Source organism: Oncorhynchus nerka, linkage group LG20, assembly GCF_034236695.1.
Source record: "Oncorhynchus nerka isolate Pitt River linkage group LG20, Oner_Uvic_2.0, whole genome shotgun sequence".
Classification (NCBI taxonomy): Eukaryota; Metazoa; Chordata; class Actinopteri; order Salmoniformes; family Salmonidae; genus Oncorhynchus; species Oncorhynchus nerka.
Window position 1 is genome coordinate 69243812 of NC_088415.1, and position 17481 is coordinate 69261292.

Consider the following 17481-nt stretch of genomic DNA (forward strand, 5'->3'; position numbering starts at 1 on the left):
CCCCATCAGATTGAGGCGCTCTCAATGCCGGGAAAGACGTTCCTATCTCTCTGATCCTGCTCTCTACGCCTGACTCCAGCCTGTGAGGCGAGGAAAGGAAAGGCGGAAGAGGCCAGGCAGAAAGGAAGGGAATCTTGGTTTGCTATCAACAGCTCAGGAGAGTAGCGTTGGCAGCAAGATTGATGACACCCTCCCCGCAAAGTAACAAAGTAACTCCTGCGCATAAGAGCCTGCTTATGGGGTCTGATAGACTTGTCATCCTCTTAATAAACATAGCAGATATGTCAGCAGCAGCAGGAGGGACTGAACCAGACCCAGCAGACCCACCCACCCACCCACAGGCAGGACCACCGGCTGGCCTGGCACACCCGGCCCTGGGCAGCTCGTTCCATAAGGGGGCCCCTGGAGGAACTGGAGGGTCGCGCCAGAAGATGATCAAAACATAAACAGACAGGATATGAAGTATAAATCAATATTTCACAGACAATAAAACCTATACCTGTCTGTTGTCAGAATGGTTTTGCCTGGCAATTGTTCAATGCAACCAAGCTAAGGTGGTAGTTCCAGTATGCTACAGTCGGTATCTCTGCTGAGATGGGGATGTTATTAATGTTGGAACTAGGGCCAAAGCGTTTGGAGAATATTTATTTCAGGGTTGGTGTGGTTGTAAGAGGTTTGGTTTGGTGATGTGCTTTGTGAAAACAGCACAAACACTCACAAGAATAAACATTTACAAAACCTTCCGTTGAGAAGTTTGATTGCTAACTTTTATTACAGTATGTCATCTCTTTATTAACCATGTCATGTTTGTGTGTCCAAGAGGACAACAGCGGTGTCCCTAGCCAAAGCAACTCCAAAACTCTAGCAGTCCCTTTCCAAAACTCCCTAATCACAGTCATGCTTAGAGGCCATTAGTCTCGCTACTCACTAAGGCACTGGGAGATGCAGAATATGTCAGTATATCATTTGACTTTGGCCAGTGGCTGGGTTTTTATTGAAGGACTAATATCAGACAACATTAAAGGGAAATGGACACACCAGAGAGGATTAAGAAACTGGATTTAAAATCTTAATCAAATAAATGTCTCGTTAACTGTGCATTTCTAATATTATAAATAATAAAAAGTAATCCAATCGACAAACATCACATCAGCCCTTCTGATTTTAGCTTCAGTGGTTACATTTTTTTTTTTTTTAAATAAACAAATATCACAAGCTTGAGATTCAAAAACAAACATTATGTTTATTGGTTTCTACTGCTTTGGAGATCACCAAAATGTACAGTGTATGCTCAAATCCAACAATAACGGCAGACAAAATGAGGAGCAATGCCTTTTGAACAAGAAATATTTGATCAAGTCTTGACAACCAACAAGGATATAAGAGACTAGAACAGAAAACTCCCCAAACATTATGGGGAGAATTTTTTTTTTTTTATAGTCTGCCATTTACAACATTTACTTATTTTTTCACAGGAAGAGACACGGTCTCTGTCACGATTCAATCTACAGCCCTCTCCCCAAACGCTGTATAATACCTAGCGAAAGCCAGCAGGGTGTGAAATGGTGTTTTGAAATAAATGAAACTGACTATGAAACAGTGCAGTTGGGAGATATTGCTATGTCAAGCTGACAGGCAAGGCCCGGGAATGAAGCAACAAAGTTATTATCCCAAAGAAGAGCAAAGCTGGATTAAATAAAAACCCATGATGCCTATAGCACTGAGTCTCTTTCTCCGTCAGCGGCTCCATTATTGACATAGAAGAGGAGGGCAAAGCATCATGGGAAATCAATCTCAGTGTCTTCATTCAAAACTCACATGTTAAAACTCAGTTCCGAGTATGTACCATACAAATGATATGTTTTATATTGAGTGTACCACAATATAAAACAAAATGTTATGCTGAAAATCTTCTACTTTGTGATCTGAGTTACGGCACTGAATGAAGTACAATTTATAGTATTTAATGATGCCATATTAATTAATGTATGTAGTCTTTGGTTATTGATGATCCAAATAAAGTGTTTAAGGAAGCATAATCCCAAAAGACTCCTTTAGCTTTACTGCTCTAGTGGTGACATGTCACAGGAGAAGACTTTGGGTCATTGGCATAGTGATATAATGCATAGGACATTTAAAGCTAAGAGACACATTGTAAGCCTTGTATGTTTTTAAGGTGGACTCCTATCCTGGGGTTAGACAGGTCCTGAGGACTGCGAGACAATGATATGTGAGAGACACGGGACAACGGGGGTTGAGGTGGTAGAGGTAGAGAGAGGGGGATGGAGGGTTGATAGAAGAGAGGGGATAGGTGTTTTGAGAGGAAGGAGAGGACCTAGTCTTTGCAGTTGGCGAGGTTGGGGGAAGGGTGAGTGTCATGGATGAAAGACCTGTATGGAAAGTGAACCTCTCTTAATGCTTTGTCCCTACTCATCGTAGCCTCAGACAAACCTCTGGATCTCCTGGGACAAAGAGGATTGAGCTCTGTAGGGCGATTATTGCCATGGATGAGACAACACACAGTCAGCCAAAAACGTTTTACTAAAGTTGATGTATTTTCTTCCTAATGGAATGGGAGGCATTACTACCAAAACAATTTTGAGACCTTTTCATAACATGCTGCAAATCTATATGGCAAGTAATCTATGTCACCATAATAGAGCTGCTAGCAGTGTTCCGTATTGGTCAGTGGTTCCCCCTTCTGGTGAATGATCAGACATGTTTAAAAAAGGCTTTCCACATTCACATCTGTACTGTGGTTGTTTGTGCTGACTTGTCCTGACTATCCGTTTGAAGGAAATACACTTGATGCAACTTTTACATAGAAAATATATGGTCTTTATTTGTATTATCAAAAGATAAGACTAGTCCTCCTTGATTTTTGAGAGCAAGGATCCCGAAGATGAGTGGGTAAGGTCAGAATGAGGCAGAGATGTTTGAGGACTACAACGACATTAAAAAAAATTGATTTAGTTCTTAGTTATTGCAATACTGTAATATATATTTACCACTAAGTTCTATGAGGTGCATTAATAGGCTTACCTGAGAAGGGGACCAATAGACCTTCTGCGTTGGTTGGACACCTCCAGTTGTGGAAATCTAAGAGAATTTATTAGAGGTGCACAGTAAGTACATTTAAGTACTTCAGACAATAAAAACCCAGAGAGACAACTGCCTTATGACAGTTGGTTGGGAACTTAGAACTTACTCGGAGGAGGCAGGCGTAGAGACAGATCTCCGCCTAGCCATGGAGCTCTTGGCAGGGCTGAGAACACTGGCACACACTGCAGAATAAACATCACAGACAGGTCAGTGTATTGTATGACACTTAAGGCCGGCTCCAAGCATTAGCGGTCGCTTAGCGCCCCCGGCCGCTAGGGAGCGCACAACCCCAAAAATGTATAAATACAATTTAAAAAACACAACGTTTTTTGGAACTCAGTAGGGGTCTCAACTTACTGTTGAGAGTTAGAATAGTAGAATATGCAAGTTTGAAATGTAGTTGTGTATGAGCAATTTTCTCTTATTTTGTCAGCCACTGACAGTCACGCAATTAGCCATGTCAGCTAAAAAAAACTGGATTGGTAAGTTAGTCTAGCCAGTTATCTAAACTTGTAGTAACCATGGCCGAATACCGACAGGGTGGTAGAAAAGACCTGTATGGGGCCCTGACCAGGGGCCCTGACCTCCAGAGGGCCCCCATTGATTTTGTTAGTCACTCTCACTCAGATATAGTGAACATGGTATAAGTCATGGAAAAATGTGTAGAATTGCAGGAAATTTGTTTTAAAACGGACAAAATGTATCTCTGCCTCATGGCATAATGAATAGAATTGCAGGAAATAAACCCTCAAAAGGCTAGAACCGCCCATCACAATGCAAAAAATAACCCACAGTATTGCACAATTATGGGCTGACGAAGTTTCTTACATTCTAGTCTGGTTTGAGGGAGGACCAGATTGAGACCATCATGCACAGTAAACCTAAGGGTGGTGTAATCGTCTGTGGACAGAGATAGAGGAACATCTCATTGAACTTTGAAAAAAAAAACACACACCACTGCATACTTTCCACTGCTTTACATAAGCCTAGCTCTATAAGGGTTCATCGTTTTAAATGAAAAACCGTGTTGAAATAACATCCCTCAAGACTCACCCATCATGGACATGGTAGTTTGTACCTTCCGGTACCAGTCAGAGTTGAAGGGATGGAGGTAGTCATGAAGCTCGGTGGAGTCTTCTTTCTTAGAATTATCTCCGACTATACCTTTTTTCACCTTTTGGCTACAGAATCTGCAAGGCAAGCAGGGTCATCATCGGATAATACAAGATCCCTTGGTAAGGAAAGACTTTTGGCTTTAGTCATAATTTATCAGTCCTCTGGGCAAAAGGTTGGGAGAGTTTTAGAAGGTGCTGGGCACACTTGGGATGAGGTGTTGCCCACGCACTCACTTTTTCCAGCAGAAGATGAGGTTAGGGAAGACAGCCATGATGGCTTCATGGAAGAGCCCTCGGTCCACCTTGCCCATGGCAAAGGCCTGCTGGATGGAATCACTGGCAGTTTCTGCTATGTTAACCTGTAAAATAAGACAATGAGGACACACTATCAGATACCAGTAGATCAGAATCATGAGATAGATGAGATAGATAAAGTATGTAAAATGACGAAATCATAAAAATATCCAACTGGAGTCTGTGTTCTCATGAGTTTGAATTTAATATCAGCCACCTTGAATTGTAATGTAAAGAGCAAGCTTAATATCTCACACATGTTATCACTCAGCTCTAATATACAGTCAGTCAGTGGATGAGTTACTTAGAAACCATACCCTCAGTTTGGGAGAGATCTCTGACTTGAGAAAGAGCTTGATGATCATCTCTGCTTTCTGGTGTAGCAGAGCATTGTCATTCTCCCCATACATGCCCGCAGACGCCATCATAGTGCCCGAGTCTGCCATGTTCCTGAAACTAATACAGCACCACAGCAAACACACAAATATAGTTCCTTCGTCAGTTATTGATGATGCATTTCAGGTGAGTAGGCAAACCAGAAATACATCCCATCCAGTAACTAAATCACAAATGCTCTCAATATTCAGTTTAGGAAGTTATAATCGATGAATCAAAAGTCACCTCTCTGTCTCCAGGTAGAACGACAGATCGTTAACAAGAAACTCCACTGTTATCAGTTTGTGGTTGATGACTCGCCTCTTCAAGTGGGACGAGTCTACCTCCTCCGAGGACAGGTCAACGGATTCAATTTGCCGGCTTCCCATTGATGGCATGTACCCTGAGAAACGTAAAGTTATGAATGAATATAACTACTGTATCCTGAAGGAACCAGTATCATCGTCTGAGAACCCAATGGGGAGCCAACTGTAAACTGGGTTATTGAGAGCTAACTGTCAACTGCAGAGTAAATAGTGGCATCCAAGCTATAAAACCTCACCAAAGTGTGGGGTAATGCCCAGCTCACCTCCGCACAGATATCACTAACAGTCAATCCCTTAAATGACGCCCACTACACCGTATACCACTAGAAACTCCTGCTTCTTGCTGCTATATGCCAGCGAGATAGTCTCCATACTCCTGTGGAAGAGATGTTGCTAAAAAAAGCTTTCCCACGGACTGGACAGACAAAAAAGCTGGTCACACTAGCGCAGGAGTGTCATGCAGCCCAATAATCTGAGGGAGTACAAAATGCGTGAGGATGGCTAGTAGGTGGTCCGGAGGGGGGCGAGTAAGTTGGAGAAATTAGAATTGTTTTAAACACCTGAAACAGCTTTTTCCTGCAATCTAGAGCCATAATCATTATGCTTAATCCTATGTAAAAATGTTAAAAAACATATCTAACCATATCTCTTGAACTGTCTGTAACCTCCTGACCGTTGTTTGTTTTTTAAGAAACTAATATGCTTCTCCACATATCTACTAAAATCTGGATAAAAGAAATTAAAGGAATGCGAGCCATTTTCAGTACATTTAGGTATTGCCTGCTTTTCTAAAGTCTACCAACCTTGCCAGCAGGCATGCCAGCTAAGATAGCTTGTCTAACTATCTACTCTAACTTGATTGATAGCCTGAAATATCTTCTTGGTAGCTAGTTATGAGGTTGGGAGATTGGGAACCTACTGTATCTGGGCTAGCTAAAGCCAACTTCATAAAAATGTGGCTAGTAGTATTACAGAAATAAATAAATAAAAATGAACAGGACAGATCTGAGGGGGCACGTGCCCCTGTGCCCCTTATAGGCATGACGCCACCGCACTAGCACAGTGTTTCCAAACTAGGATAACAATTTTAAAAATGTTTTTATTTTTTATTTAACTAGGCATCAGGAACCCATGTGGGGTCACCTGATTTGAAAACAGAGTAGCACGAGAGAAACTCTGAAATATATATATTTTTAAAGTACTCAGGCTGATCTGTTATAGACTGCCATATCCCCAATAAAAAATTGTAACAATGGCCATTGATTACATAATTATTTTTTTTACATGGTGGTGTCGCGGTCCAAATAAGTTTGGGAAAAAGGGAGAAGCTAGAAGGGGATAGCTAGCTGAGTACGTAAAGAGTCACGGATCATTCGTGGGAAAACGCAATGCGCTTAGCCGAAGCTAAAGCCATGAGCAGGGAAGCATCTACACTTTCAAAGTGGAGAATGAACTACCCTGAACAAAAAAGTTCCCGTGGAAACATAAAAAATGCCCACAATAGAACAACAATAGAATAGAGTTAAAATGCACACCATTTAAATGCACACAATCCTTCCATGGAGCATGTCTGGGCAGAGGAAGAATGCGCTCTAAGTAAAACAAATGGGGGCAAGAAAAGTGAATTATTTTGTTCTCCAGAAAAGGGCACCAATGAAAGAAGTGATAACTGGGGTAGCAGTAGATATAAACGTTGACCAGGTGAGGGCAAAGATTCCCGGTGTATGTGATGCTCGTCGTTTGAAGCGACGCAGACAGGGTGGCGAGAGTGGGGAAACAGAAGAGTCATTGTCTGTTCTTTTGAGTTTTGAAGTTGAGTGTTTGCCTGGTGAAGGATATAGGATATATAAGTTATCCCGTAGCAGTGTATGTACCGAATACATTACGGTGTTACAGGTGCCAAGCTTATGGCCATGTGGCAGCACTGTGTAGGAGGGAGGGTCCAATGTGTGAGAAATGTGCAGAAGGGCATGAGACAAAAGAAAGTGTAGTATTGGGGAAAGTAGTATAATGTGTTAATTGTTGGTGGGGATCAGAAATGTCCCGTGCGAGAGAGGCAGGTTGAGGTTTCCAGGGTTAGAGTAGTGCAGAAGTTGTCATATGCTAAGGCAGCGAAGAAAGTAGTGGATGGTGGGTTAAGGGGGAGGAGTGGTGAGAGTAGTAGAGATTTACCAGTACAGAGGGATAGGCCAAAAAGTGAATTAAGTTTCATTTTTAGCATTTATAGCAATGGTTATCAATTGTACTGCAGGGATGGATCTGAGGTCTCAGAAAATTGAGGTTGTGGTGGCAGCTGCAGAGGTATTTGGGTGTGCGAGACTTGACAGCAGAAGAGTTACTGGATGTGTTAATAAGTGGTGATGTCCCATCCTTTCAGGGTGATGGCATGAGGTAGGAAAAAAATAATTTAATCAGTGGAGTAGGGTTAATTGTATTGTATGTCATTTTGAAATGAGTGAGTATAGTGTTAGATGGTAGGGTATTTATTTCGTAATTTTTATTTTTCAAGTAAAGTATAGGGGAGTTGTACTCCAGTCTAGTAGATAGTAGATGGCGATAAAGCAAAAAATGGGATGCCAACCGCCTTTAAACCTCATAGAAGACGCATGCTGAATAATAGCAATACATTTGGAGGTAAAGCTCTGGCCATCCAGACCCCTAGTTTCCAACTCTCTCAACCTGGTCTCGGGGAATTTTGTAATATTCTGTACCTAAATCCGAGAATTCCACTTAGTATGCTATGTTACATTTGGTGTTGTTACTTAAGATAGATATTTACTTAAGGCAATAAACGAAACGAGGGTGGTTGGTTGGGGTGAGCATTTAACGTTAACGCGAATGTCTAACAACCCAAAGGTTGCGAGTTTGAATCAATTTTATCTGATGTGCTACTTTTCACCTACTTTTTATCTACTCTACGTGCTAGCTAACCCTCCTCTAACCTTACCCTTTTAGCTAACCCTCCCACTAACACTTAACCCTCACCCTTAGCTGACGTTAGCGAGCAAGCTAACATTAGCCACCTAGCTAGAATTTGTAACATATAATACGAATTGGGTGATGGACATCCACAAATGAATACATACGAAACATATACTAAATGGAGCGTCTCTGATTTACGTACAGAATAATATGACATGCCCTGAGACAACAGAACCCCCCTCCCCCAAGAACCAACGACAAGCCCTACAGGAGGAAATGCGTAGAGTTTGTGCATGGCCACTGATGCACTCGTTTATCCACTATGAGCCAATGTTGGGAGGGAGAGAGACCCTCCTTGTCGTTAGAGTGCCAGAACACCATCACCATGTTACTAACGTTACGTGGGCGACGGATGATAAAATGCTGTTGAAAGACACCCAGAGTCTAGCCCAAATAACATCAGCTACATCACAGGTAAAGTACTGGAATGGTAGAGCTAAACAGGGGAACTTACGTAGAGAGAAGTCTTGCCAGTTGTGTCTGAGGTAGCCCTCAAACTTGCTTCTGGTCAGATTGTCCTTCATGGCATGTCGGAATTTACAGATGCTTTTGATGAACCCGGAGAAGACGCTCCACACATGTTTCTATAAGAAAAGGAGGAACGAATTTTGTGATAACATAATAGTTAACCTTAGAGAAATATAGACTATACGTGCCACATTAGGAATTCATTAGTAGATTCTAAGTTTGAACATATGTCCCAGCTGACACAGGTTCATCTAACTCTCTGTCGGTATTCGGCAATGGTAAAGTGGTGACCACTCACTAGTTTGTTTGTAAGGACGATGGTTCTTGTGCTGGTGTCAGTAACATTGGTACAAGGAGGAAAGGTCTCTTGGTACTTTTTGAACCTGCAGAAGTATAAGGTCCACAATAAATACAACAAGAACAAAAAAATGATTCATATTTTTTTGGTGGTACATTCTAGATGAATCCATATTTGGAGTAATAGTTTAGAAAAACACTGTTGTAGAGAACATCCTACTGTTTTGCTACACTGCTGCTGCACCATACATAATCAATTATAGGACATTTTTACTTTGTACAAAAGAGCACACCACAATTTTGTCCAACAAAATAACATCTGTGTCCATTAAACCTTAATGCTTTGAAGCCATGCAGTAAAACATCTGTTGGAAAATATGCATGTTTTATGGACATGTTATGATCCAACTACACATTGTAAAAGGCAGGTGTCCTCCACACTGCAGATAGTGTCTAAAGATAGCAAACATTCCCAGACATACATGTGTTGAGTAGTATTAATAAGAAGAGGTATTTAAAATGGACTCATAATATAAACTGCTGTAATAAATAAGTTGGGATCACTTATCAAGGTTCAGTACCAGGTTGCCTCCAGAGATTTGATAACCAGATCCTGAGCTGCAAAAATGATGTCTGGAGAAACATATCTCATCTTGGGGATCTGAGAGATGAGGTTGGCGCTGCACTGAAGATAATCCTCTACAATGACAGACAGACAGGGGATTTAAATTATGTTTGTTAATAATATGCTGGGTTTAGTGTGTGGAAAGGCAGACGTGATTTACGGTCTCAAGCAGCCGCAAGGGCCACCTGAGGGTGCTATTAGAGGTCAAACGACGGCAGAAATAATAGCGCCCTCTGGCTGACCTTGGGACTGGGTCTCTGTAGGCAGGCAGCTGATGGCATTAAAAGGCTTTCTTCATTAGCTGTGATAGCAGTTGATAAAAGGCTGCTATTTAGCTGTGAGCAGCAGATTTGTGATATATAGGCAGTAGGGCTTACTTTCTTCATTCTTGACTAGGAGTTCATGAAAGACACCGGGGACTTCCAAGCCGAGAATTACGAAAGTGCTGTCAAGTAAGGGTTAGTCGAAAATCTGCTTCTTAGGCTATGGCTAAATAGCAGCCTGGTATAAACGGCTATCATGGCTAAAGATGAAAGACGTTTGACTTTAGTCCCATCAGCTAGTAGGCAGACAGGAGGCAAAGGATAAGGTGCAAAAAGTGTGGGTTTTATTAACAAAGTGGTAGCAGAGGTAGACCTACATAATAATGTCCCCAGAAATATGCACAAGCACTTAGCCTACAAAAACAAACAATGTGGACAGTCATATGCTTTCCCCTTACAAAATCAATATAGGCCTACTAAATTAGGATTTGGTTGGTAGGAAACAGGCTATGGGCACTGTCAAGACAAAATGCAGCCTAACCACATACAGCTATTCTCCCCTTCAGAGCATACAGATCACTGGTAAATCCCGGTAGAAATACCTAGAGCCCAATCCCTGTGCAAAACCATTGCATCAACAAGCAGGGGTGCTGCACATAACAAATTAACTGGTTGAAACCTAATTTACAAGCTGAAGACGACACAAATGTGCAGAAGTAGACTATCATAACACCACATCATATTCACAGGCCTTTTTCAATCTAACCTGTATACATTTTTAATATGAGAGATCTCATTAAACAAATAATAAATTGACAAAATGACAGAGCCCTTGGGAAAAGGTGTTGCGTGCTTCTGAATCAAATGAGGGTGTACGCAGAGATGATGTGTACGAGTGGAGCTCAGTGAAGCAGCAACAACCACGTGACAAACACAAAAATAAATGCACAAACTGAAAGAAAATAATTTCACTGGAGCTACAAAGATAACTGGAAAACCTGTTGGCAATGAAGCCAATTTAGCTGTTGTTGGCAATGAAGAGTATTTAGCTGTTGTTGGCTACACTTGTTTAAAAACAGTAGGTTAACTGTTGTTGGCAATGAAGAGTATTGAGCTGTTGTTGGCAATGAAGAGTATTTAGCTGTTGTTGGCAATGAAGAGTATTTAGCTGTTGTTGGCAATGAAGAGTATTTAGCTGTTGTTGGCTACACTTGTTTAAAAACAGTAGGTTAACTGTTGTTGGCAATGAAGAGTATTGAGCTGTTGTTGGCAATGAAGAGTATTTAGCTGTTGTTGGCAATGAAGAGTATTTAGCTGTTGTTGGCAATGAAGAGTATTTAGCTGTTGTTGGCTACACTTGTTTAAAAACAGTAGGTTAACTGTTGTTGGCAATGAAGAGTATTTAGCTGTTGTTGGCAATGAAGAGTATTTAGCTGTTGTTGGCAATGAAGAGTATTTAGCTGTTGTTGGCTACACTTGTTTAAAAACAGTAGGTTAACTGTTGTTGGCAATGAAGAGTATTTAGCTGTTGTTGGCAATGAAGAGTATTTAGCTGTTGTTGGCAATGAAGAGTATTTAGCTGTTGTTGGCAATGAAGAGTATTTAGCTGTTGTTGGCAATGAAGAGTATTTAGCTGTTGTTGGCAATGAAGAGTATTTAGCTGTTGTTGGCAATGAAGAGTATTTAGCTGTTGTTGGCAATGAAGAGTATTTAGCTGTTGTTGGCTACACTTGTTTAAAAACAGTAGGTTAACTGTTGTTGGCAATGAAGAGTATTTAGCTGTTGTTGGCAATGAAGAGTATTTAGCTGTTGTTGGCAATGAAGAGTATTTAGCTGTTGTTGGCAATGAAGAGTATTTAGCTGTTGTTGGCTACACTTGTTTAAAAACAGTAGGTTAACTGTTGTTGGCAATGAAGAGTATTTAGCTGTTGTTGGCAATGAAGAGTATTTAGCTGTTGTTGGCAATGAAGAGTATTTAGCTGTTGTTGGCAATGAAGAGTATTTAGCTGTTGTTGGCAATGAAGAGTATTTAGCTGTTGTTGGCTACACTTGTTTAAAAACAGTAGGTTAACTGTTGTTGGCAATGAAGAGTATTGAGCTGTTGTTGGCTACACTTGTTTAAAAACAGTAGGTTAACTGTTGTTGGCAATGAAGAGTATTGAGCTGTTGTTGGCTACACTTGTTTAAAAACAGTAGGTTAACTGTTGTTGGCAATGAAGAGTATTGAGCTGTTGTTGGCTACACTTGTTTAAAAACAGTAGGTTAACTGTTGTTGGCAATGAAGAGTATTGAGCTGTTGTAGGCTATGCTAACCTGGACTTAGGGGAAGGCGTAACATAGTAAACATAAATGCTGGACACTCCAATTAGTATATTTTACGAATTGCAATTCGTACAATATGTTACGAATTCGCTAAACTTGTATATACGTCACAAATTCCAATTTCCTGTGGCTAAAGTTAGCTTAGTGGCTTACGCTAGCTAGGGTTAAGGTTAGGAGTTAGGTTAAATGGTTAAGCAAGGGTTAGCTAACATGCTAAATTGTTGCAAAGTGACTAAAAAGTTGTTGCAAAATTTCTAATGACCTAAAATGGTAAAATTGTCTGTGATGAGATTCGAACACGCAACCTTGGTTTTTGCATTAAGTAACCTTCTGTCTTATGTAACCATACCAAACATAACATAACCATACCATGTAACCACACCAAACATAACATAACCATACCATGTAACCATACCAAACATAACATAACCATACCATGTAACCACACCAAACATAACATAACCATACCATGTAACCACACCAAACATAACATAACCATACCATGTAACCATACCAAACATAACATAACCATACCATGTAACCATACCAAACATAACATAACCATACCATGTAACCATCCCAAACATAACATAACCATACCATGTAACCACACCAAACATAACATAACCATACCATGTAACCAAACATAACCATACCATGTAACCATCTCAAACATAACGTAACCATACCATGTAACCACACCAAACATAACATAACCATACCATGTAACCATCCCAAACATAACATAACCATACCATGTAACCACACCAAACATAACATAACCATACCATGTAACCACACCAAACATAACATAACCATACCATGTAACCACACCAAACATAACATAACCATACCATGTAACCATACCATGTAACCATCCCAAACATAACATAACCATACCATGTAACCATCCCAAACATAACATAACCATACCATGTAACCATCCCAAACATAACATAACCATACCATGTAACCATCCCAAACATAACATAACCATACCATGTAACCATACCAAACATAACATAACCATACCATGTAACCATCCCAAACATAACATAACCATACCATGTAACCACACCAAACATAACATAACCATACCATGTAACCACACCAAACATAACATAACCATACCATGTAACCACACCAAACATAACATAACCATACCATGTAACCACACCAAACACAACATAACCATACCATGTAACCATACCAAACATAACATAACCATACCATGTAACCATCCCAAACATAACATAACCATACCATGTAACCATACCAAACATAACATAACCATACCATGTAACCATCCCAAACATAACATAACCATACCATGTAACCATCCCAAACATAACATAACCATACCATGTAACCATCCCAAACATAACATAACCATACCATGTAACCATACCAAACATAACATAACCATACCATGTAACCATCCCAAACATAACATAACCATACCATGTAACCACACCAAACATAACATAACCATACCATGTAACCACACCAAACATAACATAACCATACCATGTAACCATCCCAAACATAACATAACCATACCATGTAACCACACCAAACATAACATAACCATACCATGTAACCATACCAAACATAACATAACCATACCATGTAACCATCCCAAACATAACATAACCATACCATGTAACCATACCAAACATAACATATCATACTAATTTGTGTGTCACGGATTTACATTTACTTTGTTACATCTAATCTAGTAGACCAGGCTGGCTACACATGTTTAAAACGAGTAGGCTAACTACTGCGGTATGCGCATATCATAACTAGGCTAACTCCAGCGCACATACTGTACAGGAGAGTGTGGCGTTGATTTAAGTTGATGCCTATAGTGACATAACAGTGCCTACTGCATATCTGAAACAAAGTCAATGTGATTATTCATGAACCTATAAGGCAGGGAAATAGTTTCCTTCTTAGAGGACAAATGATTCTATTATAATCTATTCATGTGGTTACTAGCGTCTGCTCGTCTGAGGAAGCGGGACACGATGCTGTTGATCTTGGTCTTCTGGAGGAGGCTGTCGACGTGCCGCAGTTTGTCCACCTCGTGGTAGAAGTTCAGAGCTCCGTGAGCATCATAGGCCCTCAGGTAACGCTTGAAGAAGTCCAGGTTGGTGGGACTTCTCATCACCTCCTCTAAAAACCTTGGTCTCATGGAGGGTTTTTCGGCAAAGCTGTGGTCCTTGTCCTTCATCAGGTGGAATGACTTCTTGGGACTGGATGTCACCACTGGCTTCTTTGTCTCCTCTGAAGGACACATTTTATTGTTATGTTTCATTGACTTATTAATCATTGAAGCTGATAGGAAAAGTTTTTATGTAATTTGTATCATACCTTGTACTGGCTTCCAGTCATAGTAGAGTCTGTGAGTTTTACTGATTGCCTCCACAGCCACCTTGGGGTACTTCTCAGCCAGGGTTTCAAACGGAAGGTCATAAAGATCTGAGACGTGAGGAGAAAAAGACATGCCTCTATTTTACACCAAATGGTGAGAGGAGGACAACTCTTGTCCGTAGAGTTCAGTACTTATTCTACAACCAGTTAGTTCTTACTGGTCTTTCTGTAGTGCAGGTGAACAGAGCCTCCTGTCCTGACGTCCTCTAGGGGCAGCAGGGCCCAGGTCTCCTCAGTGAGAGGCTCAGCGCAGGCCTGACAGAGAGCTAGAGCCTCCCTCATCCTCCTCACCTGCTGCTCTGGCGCAGTGGGAGCACTGGAGGGCGCTGTAGCTCTACGACTCACTTTCCCCTTGACCTCATTCTGAGTGAACTGAGAGAGAAAACGATGGAGTGAGGAGTAAAACTACAGTTCCACTATCCTAATAATCAGATTAGAAATGAGTTGGTTACCAGATAGAAGAGAATGACTTTGTCTTCTTCATCCAGAAATGCATTGTAGGCTGGACCCAGAATCTGCTCAAATGGAAAGAGGGAAAACTTTGTACTGACACTGAATACATGACTTTGTAATCAAGGAGTGAGAAGAAGTATAAATAATAAACCGACTTTCCATGTTCTCACTTTGATGTCCACCACATACTGCAGTCAAAAAAAGTTTAACACCCACCTGGCACAGTTCCTGCTTAGCCGTGTAGATCCAGGGCATCACATTGCCAGAGGGGAGGAGGTTTATGAGGTGGCAGACGGTGGATTTGGTCAGGTAGGTGGTGCACCACTCACCCTCAGGGCGACTAACACACTGCCACGCATCACTCAAGTACACAGCCATGATCTTTCTAGCCAGCACCTGTCTCAGAGCCTTGGAGGGGCCATCCTCCATCTTGAGCAGGAGGTTGAGGAAGCCATCCAGCTCCTGCCACAGTCCCAGGTGGTGCAGCATGACCCTCTGGCCACTGACCCTCAGGAAATTCTCATAGGGACCCCCAGCAAGAGCATCAGCGGACAGGGCCAGGGAGAGGTGCTCATCATAGTGTGGTGTTCCCCAGACCGGTCTGGAAGGCGGATCGGGAGTAGAGGTGACAGGGGTGGTGGTGATGGAGGGAAGGTGGCAGATGGGGGTCTCCATACAGGCATGAGGGGGATGATGGGGTCAGTGCTGCTGCTGTCCAGATTGGACAGGCTCTTGGAGGGGAGTATGGGCACGACAGGGAGGGGTGCAGTTCTGTGCCCAAGACTAGCAGAGCTCACCTTTCTGAGGAGTGGAGTACTGGTACTTATCTTTGAGCTCCCACTTCCTCCTCTCTTGCTTCTGCCCTCCCTTTTGCCATTGCCCCCATGTGTCTTGTCCCCACTGACCACAATCTCCTCCCCATGCCTGCTCATGAGGTGCACAATATTGGTACACTCTCCCTGGTCTCCGTCCCCGGCCATGGGCAACCACTGCTGCATGGCCGGCCCATCGGGCATCCCTGCTGCCCCAACCCTAAGTCCTGTCCCAGGCCTCTGATGGGCCCTCCACAGCAGCCTCTTCCTGACTTTGGAGCAGTAGGTCCGGGTCACTGTAGGGCCCTCTGATGGTGGCGAGCCCAGACTCCACCCCAGTGGGTCAAGCAGAGCTGGGATCTCTACCAGGGTGAGGTTAGAGGCAATGTCCTCGTACTCTTTGGCGATGGAGGCACACTCTTTCAGTTTGGTGATGGAGAGCTTACAGGAGCAGAGGTACTGGGGCAGCCAGTAGGACTGAAGACGGCATAAGGCTTTGGACCTCATCTCATACAGAATCTGATCCATCCCACCAGGTTCACTCCCTGAGAAGATCTTCAACAAACCCTCTGAGGAGAACCATGGTGTCAAAAGAGGTAACATGGTGGTTAACAGTGTGTCATGGTGGTACACATGGTGACATGGCATGACATAATGGTGCTTACAGAAACTATGTACAGTATAGTATCCATGTTTACTTTGTTGGTATACATTCCAGAAGCCTACTATAATATTGCCATACATATGTAGCAGTGTGGTGTCAATCAATCGTCATTCAATTTGTATGTATTCAGTCCATTTAACAACAATATGCCACAAAGTGCTATATACAGCTGAAGTCGGAAGTTTACATACACTTAGTTTGGAGTCATTAAAACGCTTTTTTCAACCACTCCACAAATTTCTTGTTAACAAACTATAGTTTTGGCAAGTCGGTTAGGACATCTACTTTGTGCATGACACAAGTCATTTTCCAACAATTGTTTACAGACAGATTATTTCACTTAATTCACTGTATCACAATTCCAGTGGGTCAGAAGTTTACATACACAAAGTTGACTGTGCCTTTAAACAGCGTGGGAAATTCCAGAAAATTATGTCATGGCTTTAGAAGCTTCTGATAGGCTAATTGACATCATTTGAGTCAATTTGAATTGCAGGTGCACCTGTGGCTGTATTTCAAGGCCTACCTTCCAACTCAGTGTTTCTTTGCTTGACATCATGGGAAAATCAAAAGAAATCAATCAGAAAAAATTGTAGACTGGTTCATTCTTGGGAGCAATTTCCAAACGCCTGAAGGTACCACATTTATCTGTACAAACAATAGTATAAACACCAGGGGACCACACAGCTGTCATACCGCTCAGGAAGTAGACTTGTTCTGTCTCCTAGAGATGAAGTGTGAAAAGTGCAAATCAATCCCAGAACAACAGCAAAGGACCTTGTGAAGATGCTGAAGGAAACCGGTACAAAAGTATCTATATCCACAGTTAAACGAGTCCTATATCGACATAACCTGAAAGGCCGCTCAGCAAGGAAGAAGCCACTGCTCCAAAACCGTCATAAAAAAGCCAGACTACGGTTTGCAACTGGACATGGGGACAAAGATCG

The 17481-nt window shown here is 41.9% G+C and overlaps 1 protein-coding gene across 1 annotated transcript; it reads right to left on the reverse strand.

Annotated features, from left to right (window-relative positions):
- Positions 1–2644: 2644 nt before the first annotated feature.
- On the reverse strand, positions 2645–16434 carry LOC115101772 (regulator of G-protein signaling protein-like). Its single transcript, XM_065005705.1, is given in 17 exon segments — positions 2645–2943; positions 3043–3099; positions 3209–3284; positions 3931–4002; positions 4156–4292; positions 4452–4576; positions 4829–4967; positions 5133–5289; positions 8649–8778; positions 8961–9045; positions 9541–9658; positions 14168–14458; positions 14546–14653; positions 14764–14977; positions 15058–15120; positions 15275–15750; positions 15753–16434. Coding segments are annotated over 17 exon segments (2973 nt in total). The 5' UTR covers positions 16399–16434; the 3' UTR covers positions 2645–2864.
- Positions 16435–17481: the final 1047 nt, after the last annotated feature.